Below are 10,997 nucleotides of genomic sequence, written 5' to 3'. Positions count from 1 at the left end.
TAAAAACAGATGGCAAAAGGAAAACTAGGTTGAATGCACAAGGGGTATATGATCCCACTCCCCACTTTGATCTTCATTATATTTCATTGACAGGTTTTTCCAGAAAGAACTTTAGTCTGGGGAAGAAGATAAAGCTTCAAGGACAGCATTACACTCCTTCTCCTGACCCTTTTTTTGGACCCTGAAAACATGATTGTTCTTGGCAATCACTCTAGTTCTGGAGGACGGACTTTGCTCATAAAGTGAAAGATAATGGCTAGCCATCTTCCCAGACAAGCAAAATTTTGGACTTCTAAGTGGCTCCACATCTCCAGTCTTAGTTTCTCCTGACCTTTCCAAGAGGGACTCACTTGATCCAGTTTAGCAGCAGCTTATCAAGAGGATCATTAGCTTTCTGGGAAACAGAAATCAGAACAGTCGAAGACAGATATTTCATTTATTTTAATAACACCTGAATGATTCCAGGATAAATTCTTCCCAGTCTGGTAGAACTGCAGGTAGAATTACTGAGACTGCAAAAAGCAATGGCCTGATTATATATATATTTTCTAGTGCAATGAGAAACTTCTGCAAGGCATCAGAAAATTATGTCTCCAGCACACCAACACAAAATAAAATACACTAAAACAAGGAGCACATTTTATCTTAATGCAAGATCAAGAAATCTAGTGATCAGCAGATCCTGGGTAAAAGTTATCAGCTTCGTTTACATTTTATATTATAATCTTTTAACTTCTCCATAGAAATTACACATGCATGTGTGCAGGTAGATTACGCTCTTCTACTTCCTATAGAAAAAGGTTATTCAGGAAGCTAAACAAGCTACCAAAACTTGTCAGCTTCTTGCTTAATTAGAACTCTTTTAAGGTCCTATAAGTGCCTCAAGATCTAATGAACTTGGATTCAATGTCCTATGTTTCTCCAGCCATAATGTAGCAGTTTTTTTTTGTCAGTGATTCTAATTGGCTGGGTTGTGTCTCCACCCATTGCTGCCCTTTCCTGATTGGCCTCTCTTTGCCATGTAGCTTCCACCTTACCAAAATGACTGCAAACTGTGTCCAGCTGGGAGGAGAGCAGTTTGCACACCACTGCTCTCCTGCCATGATATTAAGCCCTTTCCTTGTAGCAGTGGTAGTAGTCTTTGCCAGTGCTGTCACTGGTTGCCCAGTTCTGTGCACATGCCGCAGCCAGGCTGTGGATTGCAGTGGACTACGACTGTTTTCAGTCCCACCAGATCTTCCATTGGACACCAGAAACCTAAGCTTGGCTCACAACCACCTCACAAGCATCCCTCCTGGATACCTTACCTGCTATTTGGAATTGAGAGTATTGGATTTGCGGAACAACTCCCTTGTTGAACTACCAGTTGGACTCTTTTTGACATCTAAGCACCTTTCCCACTTAGACTTGAGCTACAATAACTTGACTCAGGTGGTGGCTGATATGTTTCAGGAAGCCTACAGTCTGGTACATGTTGACTTAAGCCACAACCCTTGGCTGAAGAAGGTAGACTCCCAAGCTTTCCGAGGCTTGGTCCAACTACGTGATCTTGATCTCAGCTATGGGGCTCTGTCTTTCCTTAGCCTTGAAGCCTTAGAAGGTCTCACGGGCCTGGTGACTCTTCAAATTGGAGGCAATCCCTGGATATGCGGTTGTACCATGGAGCCACTGCTGAAGTGGTTGACAAATAGGATCCAGAGATGTATGTCAGGTAGGTGAACTTAAGTGATTGTCCAATTCTCAGATTTATTTCTTATTTTGTCACTTATCTTGCTGTGAAGTCTTTATTCATTTGTTAATCAAATCTGTTTAGTCACCCATCTTATCAAAGGCAACTCTGAGCAGCCCACAACAAACCACATATAAAAGCACATATATAAATCCCAGATATAAAAATCACCTAAACAGTAAATATTATTAAAGACAGACATACAAACCCTAGGGAATAAAAATAGCAGCTCAGCAATGGAGCCATCTAAGCATGTCTTAGGAACAGAGCTAATCTAAATTGGGAGGAGGGGAGGAGAGGGAATGTTCCATAAAGCAGATGCCAAGGCAGAGAAGACATGTCTTCTGGGACCCATCAAATGTAGATCCTAACTGATTGTACCCATAGCATGCCATCTCTGAAAGATCTTTTGGGCAGAATATTAAACTTTCATCTCAAGTATAAGAGAAAATTAATTTCATCTCAAAGACAATGTGAGGTTAAGGATAAAGCTTATTAACAGGTAAAGGGATTTTGATTCAGGTGAAATGTCAAGAGTTTCAGAAATGTGTGTGTGTGTGTGTATTTGGAACTTCAGACTGTCTTTAAATAATCAACATTACATGTGCGTATATGTCTGTACTGAAAAAAATAAATATTTCAGGTATTCCATCAAATAAATATTTAATATATTTAATGTATATGTTATATTAAAACCTAATTATCATAATATAAGTACTGAATAAAAAAACTCAGGGTAATAATAAAATAAATGTCAAATGACACACACACACAAACACACAAACACACACACACATTATAAGCATATTGACATTTATTTTTATTATTAGCCTGAATTATTTTATTTGTCTATTTTTTTCATTACATTTTTATAACTGGTCCTCTCACATAAAGCAGCTCTGGGTCTCTAACACAATTAAAACATCAATGTAATAACAAAATGCAAAAGACAAAATACTTAAGAAAACAAAAAAAGGATAACTAAGTTTGTCAGTTAATTTGTCAGTAACAAATTCAGATTCAATCACTTCGCATCTTTGAGGGGGGAAAAACAAGTACTTAGAAGCTTTATAAAAGACCAACTGGTTTGGGGTTAATCTAATCACAAGAAATGGGTTTTCTGATACAGGAAAGCCATGTTTCCTGAGTCTGCTTAGTGACACTCTTTAATTGACAGGACCTGGCACATGTACCTTCTGCCAGATCTGATGGGGCAGGTAATGAGACAGACAGACAGACTACAAATATTTCAGACTATGTAAGTGACAACCTGCCCCTTAAGTTATACTCAGAAGCTTATTGGAAACATGGGTGTACCAAACCATATTCTTAATTGTTCATAATGCTACATTCTGGACCACTTGTAGCTTCCAGATATTCTTCAAGGCCAGCCCCACATATAGCACATTGCACTAATCCCCTTGGAAGTTAACCAAAGCATGAGAGACAATGTGCACTACCATCTGATTGAGGAAAGAGAACACAAACACCAAGTTGAACAACAGCCCTCCTGCCTATGGCTGCACTTTGAATAGGGGGCATGAATCCGGGAGGACCCCCAAATTGTTTACCAGTTCTTTCTGCAGCAATACCATCCAGAACTAGGGATGAAAGTCAATGAGCCCTGAAACCCTCAATCATGTTTGTGATAAACTGAAGTCTGTTCTTTGCCACACAAAGCCTCACAGCCTTCAGACACAAAGACAGATCATACTTAGCATCATTCAGCTGGCCCACAGCAGAAATATACAACTGGGTGTCTTTTATTAATTTACTTATATGATTTATATGGCTGCCCATCTTACACAGGTGACTACACCCAAGAATAAGCAATAACTCACTCATCAAAAAAAAACCCCACATCCACCACAGCATAGTGATGACACTTGTGTTGTTTATTAACCTCACTCAGCAGTTCTTACAGATGCTAAATAGGAGTAGAATGAGCATCAAGCTTTGAGGAACCCTACAGAACTGGTGATATGGGTTTAATCTCTTTCTCCACTGTCAGTGCTGACTAGGACTGACCCCAGAGGAAGGAGGACAACCAACATAAGTTTGTGCCTCAAATTCCTGATCCCAAAGTCAGTGCAAAAGGATATCATGATGGATAGTACTGAAAGCTGCTGAGCAATCAAAAAGAGCCGGATATATATATATACAGCTCCAACCAGAGATCATCCACAAGCATGATCAGTACTGTTTTGGTTCTATGCCTAGACATGAAATACAACTAAAACAAGTCCAGATAGTTTACTTACTTCGGGGTTCTGTGAAGCTGCAGCATGACCTCCTTCTCCACAACCTTCACTAAAAATTGCCCTCAACTGGACCTCTAGCAATGGTGTCTTAAAGAGCAGACCACTACTTTCTTCAATGGGTCCATCCCTTCTCTCAGAGATGTATTCACCACCGCTATAGCTTGAAACTCTTGAAACAGGGCTGCCAGACCACACTTTGTGGAGGTAATAAGGGCAGAAAAGTACATGCACTTTTAAGAAACCATTTCTTACCTGGAAGTCTCTATCATGTAGCCTCTCTTCCCTTGTGGACCCCGAGGCTTTCCCTGGTTTACTATGAGGCAGAGGAAGCTGAAATGAGCTATGAGATATCTAGAGAGCTTCTGGAGATCACCAGTGGTACAGCTTGCCTTCAGACATTGTGGGCACTCCATCACTGGAGGTTTTTAAGAAGAGATTGGACAGCCACTTGTCTGAGATGGTATAGGTTCTCCTGCTTGAGCAGGGGGCTGGACTAGAAGACCTCCAAGGTCCCTTCCAGCTCTATTCTATTCTATTCTATTCTATTCTATTCTATTCTATTCTATTCTATTCTATTCTATTCTATTCTATTCTATTCTATTCTATTCTATTCTATTCTATTCTATTCTATTCTATTCTATTCTATTCTATTCTATTCCATTCTAGGCCTGCTATTAGGGTCTACCATGTATCAGTAAAGGTGCAGAACTGAAGACAGAACTTCACAGACTTGAAAACAAGCTCCATAAAAAGCTGTCTTGGAGTTGATAGAATGAAGAGTTGACAAGTACACTGGTTCTTCAATAATTTCTCTCCTGACAAGGACAGATTCTGAAATCACCAACAAGTGATCCAGGCAGTTGTTTTTCAGTAGGAAACTACAAAACCTGCAGATCACAAGGATTTAGAATTTTGGGACACAAAGAAACAGCTAGCTTGCTCAAACTGCTATTGCTACCTGAAAAGACACAACATTTGCTTGCTTCTTTTCTAATCACTTTCAAACACTGTTATCTGGTTTTCAGCTAGTAGCAATCTTTGGATCAATAGGTTTTACAACACTGGGTGAATTTCCTACAGTCCTTAGTGAAAGTAGTTTTAACTACAAGTTTAAGAACAGAATTTTTTTTCTAAACAACAAAAGGGTGATTATAGCTTAAATTTTAGAAAATTAGAAATAGACCAAAGGTCCAACTAAATCTGAAATAAAATTTTGGAATTAATTATAAAGAAATCATTTCAATGGGGAAATGTTTTTGTTTTGATTTTTTAAAAAATAAATAGAAAGATAATGTTATGTATCCAGGTGAAGGGAACACAGACACACGTTCATAGCAGTCACCACCAGGGGGCATTGGACTTTTGGCAGGAACCTAGTTTCGGCGGGAAACAGAGGTTCAAACCGATTGGCCAGCTGCTTTCCTGGCCAGGTATAAAAGGAGGGCAGGTAACCCCTATTCCCCAGTACAGTCACTACCACCGAATAAAGATCTGCCATGCTGTACTCATCATCTCGGCATCTTTCCTGCTGCCCAGAACCCACTACACAATAGATAAGATTTTAAAAATTGGACATTGGAGGGAACAAGAAGGAACTGAAGATTACACTTTAAGGAGAAGAACACTCAAATTTGACTTATAATTATACAATGTAGCAAAATATTTTAACTTTTGGTACATTGAAGGATATTTTTGAACAATGATCTCAGAAGTTAATTTTAATAGTGTCTGCCTCAATAGATAGACTGGGTCTAAGGCGTGTTATAGAATAAGAAAAAAATCTATTTCACAAGATTGAGATTTGAGTTGAAAGTGAATTTAAAAATGACAGACTATAAGAATGGCATGAAAAAAAGATGTTATACTGAACTTATAAAAGAAATCAATTGATCTCTTAACAATTAAACAATAGACTAAGAGGATGAGTCAGATAGTTTTCCCACATTGGCTTTACAAAAAGATTTTGTTAAAGTTTGAAGTATTTTGTGAGAAGGGCAAAAAAATGAAAAGAAATCAAGTTTTAGGATATTATTTGAAGGGACTAAAGAAGTAAATGGAAGGAATATAAAGTCAGTTTATTTAATCAAGCTTAAAGTAGATATATTGTTTGCTAAATTTTATTAGACTTTTGCCAACATCACGATTGAAATGACAAGGTTTTATGGATTTATTTATAGATAAGAAATGAGATATGGAAAGAAGAGATCATTTGTGGTATTTTAAGAGAAGGTAATAAAGATAGAAAGTCACTTCCTTTTGTATTTGTTTTATCTTAATTTTATTGTAATTATAATTCTTAATAAAATTCCTATTGAAAAAAGGAAGAGAGGCTACACAGGTACAATCTGATCAAAAGCTCAGCCAGCCTTTTATTCCAAGTGGCAACCAAGGCTTCAGTCTCACCATGTGCCAAGCCTTCAGAGAAACTCCAACCAGGTCCACCAGAATGATTATAGAATGCACCATGCTGGTACAATGTGGGTTGCCATATAGTTTTCAGAGTAATTAGCTCAAAAGTCACCTGACCAACTTCAAGTCAGACTAGAAGGATTACAGCTGGCTCTTCCCACTTCTATTGCAGCATCTTAACTATTATATACACTGGCACTCCCAGTTGTATGAGCATATGTATGCATGTGTCTATGCGTGTGTGTGTCTGTCTCTCTGTCTATCTCTCTGTCTCTCCTGAAGAGATATTTCAGATCAGATTAGATATAGATTATGCTCAGTTAACAAAACAGTTAACGGTCAATTTCTCCCTTTTAAAATGGCTTGCTTAAATTGACAGAAGTAATTGCTACTCTGGAAATGGAGCAAAAGCCAGGAAAGGACTTTTGCATAAATGATGATAGCATTATGCATGGGAGTAAGACAGTGGTGAGATTCACAATATGTGAATAACCGGTTCTCTGTTTGGATGCCCCTTCTGGAAATCCATTCTGGGCCTGTGCAACAAAAAATTACCTACCGCTTCTGCCAAACCGGTGTGAACTGGCTGCATCCCACCACTGGAGTAAGATAACAGAATGGGGAAGAGAGAAGAGAAGAGAGCTCATGTGGGGAGAGTACATCACAGAATGAAGTCAGAAAATGGCAGGACCAAAACTCTTTCCCCAGAGTGTTGATGGGATATACCATGTAAAGAATTGCCACTTAGACAGAAGCAAGATGAGAAAGAGTTTATCTCTGTGTGTATATGTGCATGTGCATATAGGTGAAAGTTGCATTGGGATTGGGAGATAGTTCAGAAAGAACTAAGGCACTGCTTGCTTTTCCTTGCTTGCCTTAGCACCCAGTGTCCCACCCAAATGAGAGTCAATTGAAAAGTACCCACTGTTATGAAACTAAAGAGGAATGTTTTACTGGTGGATCAAATTGACTGAGAAAAGTGAATTTATTCACCAGTTGTGCTTCGATCCTTTCTGTGGGAACGGGCTTAGGAGTGGTCCTGAACTGGCTGATCACATCAGCAAGGCAAGGAAAGTAGATTATAAGCAACTCCCCCCAGACATAATGAGAGGGAATTCCCTTGATGTTTTGGAATCCTGGGGGGAGAAGAACCCCTTATCCTTGCTTGGATTGCATGTCTAGATTCCTGGGGTAGGTGATGTTTGAGGGAGGCTGTTTTCAAAACCTGAATATTGGGGTATTGCCAGGTGAAACAAAGCAAGCAACATATAGCATCCCCTTGAGTTTGGGTCATATTAGCAAAATGATTCCTGTTTCAGCAAGTTGCCCTATTGGTCATAGTTTGCACATCTCTTTTTGTGAATGCTATTAAAGTTGGGAAGGGGGGCATAAATATCCACATATTTATATTTTGTTTATATGCCAGGTGTGGGTGCGAAGGTTCAAGAGGTTCTTTGGGGAAAAAATCAAGAGTATTATGCTGAAAACCAGTACGGTAATCCCTATTGCTTCTTCTGTCAGCGTTCTGTGACCCTTCCTCAAAGCAAAGCATTGTTCTAATGCTGACTATTAATATAATATCTGCATCTGCAGCACAGCGAGTCTCTGCACTCATTGTCTCACCCAAATGCCTGATTGTGAAGAAAGCCCACTCAGGTGGCCAGCAGATGTGCAGGGAATCCATCAGTTCAGTCTGGTTCTTAGGATAAGCATCAGAGTGAACTGATTCCGTGTATGGCTTTCCAAAATGCCCATACACCTTGACGATTTGTACTGTGGCCAGGTCACTTCCAAAGGACAGGGTGGGTGGGAATGTCAGTAAGTACTTCCCGCAATTCACCACTGCTACCCTTAATCTTCCAGCTATGACAGAGACACTGTTCTCTTTTTTGAGGGAGCACAACCCAGGCACATGAGTTGTCCATCCTTACTCTCTTAGGATGTTATGAATAGAGATTTACTACCCACAAATTCTTCATTTCTGTCAATTACCAAGACCTAAATGGCCACATCACACTTAACTGGAGGCTGCAGACGATTGTCCTCCGCCCTTATGCAAAAAAACCCATGCAGGGAAGTTTTGAAAGAGGAGGAGAGAAGGAGAGAGAAACAGAGAGGAAATTTTTTTAAAAAAACATGGACAACATGGACAACAGTGTCAATGTTTATTGTGACATTGCGGGAGTTTATTGCAGTCATTATGTGAGGAGTATTTCAAATACCATCACACTATGAATCGAAAACTCTTTTGGAAGCACTCAGAGGTGTGATGTCCTTCCAAAGTGAAACATTGTCAGAACTGGATGAGAAGGAGAAGTGCAATGCATAAGAAAGGGCTCTGGGACGTACCACATTGCCTCTCTGCCCTTTCTGTGTCCTTCTAGTGGAAGATCCCCAGCTTGCATAATCATACATCAGCACCCTCTCCCAATCTGTATGCTTTCTTTTTTCCTGACACTAGTCTTTTTCTGACCTTTTTGCTTATCTTCAACGCTGCAAATGTGAGGGCCTGAGGACAGGAAATCTCGTTCAAGCAATGACAGCCTATGGCAGCCCTGCTTTAACAGCACCTTCATCTCCTTAAGTGCACTTATACAATTGAGGCTAGGTGTATTTTTTTAAAATTTGCATCTACGGTGCGAGTGATGGTGGACCAGATAATGAAGGAGAGGGTGTTATCCAGCATCTGGAAGCAAGGAAATGCAGGTTAAACTGATTTGGTCTCCTTAATCACTTGGATCAGCAAGGCTTAGGTCTTTTTTTAGGGAAATGTCTCCAAGCTGAAAGGGGGGGTTTTCTAGGGGATTTCCATTAGTACATCTGCTACTTATCACTCGATTACTCTTTATCGTATGGTAGTATCTATCCAAGATCTGTAGAGAACCCAGTATTCTTAGAAACAGTTCGTAGAAGACCACAATGAAATCATGTGTATCTATAAGTTATTATTAAGGACAGGTGGAAGTGTGACTTTAATCCAGTGCTTTTTTTGTAAAAGAAAAAAGTGCCGGAACTCACACATGTCATACAACCCACCTTGCCTACCCTACAAGGTTCAATCCAAAAAAGGTGCCAGAACTCCGTTCTAAGCGTTCTATGACCAAAAAAAAGCCCTGCTTTTGCCAGGAATTAGACCCAATTCAATAGCACCTAATTTTCATTAAGAATGCAGAGAGTGGGCTTGAAAATATAAAGGCTTCATATCAACCTCTCTCCAGCCATCCATTCAGAGCATCTTTAAACTCAGCAGAAACTACTAACTTAGGATGTAACTACTTATCACACTATTTTTTAAAATAAACTAATGTTTTTTAATAAACAAAGAAATTGGTCATGAGGAGGCATCCAGAAATACATGGACTCTGCACTCTAAAATGTTTAATCCAAAAACAGCTGCAGAGTGTGATTCCACTGCATGTGTAAAGTAGTTCCTGCCATTAGCTTTACAAAAATAAAAAAACGTGGATGAGTGAGGCCAGTGATTGAAAATTAATTATGAGCAATAATGGAAAAATGGAATAGTTCCAAAAGGGCTGTGGAAAGTAATGTTTTATTTTTATTTGTTATTATGCTTTGTATTTTGCTGTTGGTAGTTCTGTTTGCGGAATTATTCAGCGATTCAGCTCTTAGAGGAGCAAGTATAAAAATGTAGTTCATTAACTGATATCCCAGCATGAGCTGTGATGGGCTAGCACTCACTTATTTAGGAGAGTATGTAGGCTTCTATGCACTGGATATAATCCAACATTTGAAAAGATATTCACTCATGCAGCAAGACTTTCCCTTGTGCCCCTTCCTCTGCAACCCCCAGATGCTTTCAAAATCTGCTCTGGAAAATGAAGACTCAGTGGCTTGGGTCTGGGGAATGTTCCTCCCTCCTCCAAAATGCATTGTTGGCTTCTACTTAATATCAAATCAGAGTTAAGGATATCCTAATACAGGTACTATTTTTCCCCATCCCTTAAGTCAGTTTAGGAATTTCTGATAGGGTCTGAGAGAAATGAACAGTAAAAGGGGTGGGATGAGGAAACTGCTCACCGTTTCAAGTCTTGTGACAGAGCTAGGCATGTTTGACTTACCAGATTCCTCTTGTTTCAGATACCCAACTGGCAGAGTGCCGGGAGCCACCCGAAATGGAGGGTGCTTCTTTGCTTTCGCTGACAGAGGAGAGCTTCAAGGCTTGCCACTTGACCTTGAGCCTGGATGATTATCTCTTCATTGCCTTTGTGGGCTTTGTGGTTTCCATTGCTTCTGTTGCTACCAACTTCCTGCTGGGCATCACTGCCAATTGCTGCCACCGTTGGAGCAAGGCAAGTGAGGATGAGGAGATATAGTCAGCTGGCCTGATCCTTCCGGCTCCCGCATCGCTCACAGCCAAGGAAGGGAGAGGGGACAAGGACTGTCATGCTCAGGGAAGATGAGGAAGGTTGTCTTTTCCCCACTAGGCTGTTTTCCTGAGCCTTCCTCCTCACCTGCAGGTAGCATCAGACTACCACCCATCCACCTATTTGGTTGTTTGGAGACAGGGCCTGTTAGGGATAGGGAGACTGAAGTGTGCCTTGTACAATTCTGTTTGTGCTGGAAACAGCCAGACAAGT

The 10,997-nt window shown here is 40.0% G+C and overlaps 1 protein-coding gene across 1 annotated transcript; it reads left to right on the top strand.

Annotated features, from left to right (window-relative positions):
* Window positions 1–1,041: 1,041 nt before the first annotated feature.
* LRRC55 (leucine rich repeat containing 55) lies at window positions 1,042–10,997 on the top strand (the record flags this gene model as incomplete). The annotated part of the gene is made up of 2 exons (XM_081314526.1): window positions 1,042–1,711; window positions 10,498–10,997. The coding sequence occupies 2 exons, from the start codon at window positions 1,042–1,044 to the stop codon at window positions 10,731–10,733; spliced, it is 906 nt and encodes a 301-aa protein (XP_081170652.1). The 3' UTR covers window positions 10,734–10,997.

This window comes from Vipera berus (assembly GCF_964194415.1).
Source record: "Vipera berus genome assembly, chromosome: 1".
NCBI lineage: Eukaryota > Metazoa > Chordata > Lepidosauria > Squamata > Viperidae > Vipera > Vipera berus.
Note: the sequence above shows the minus strand (reverse complement) of the source record. Positions and strands in the feature narration are given on the sequence as shown.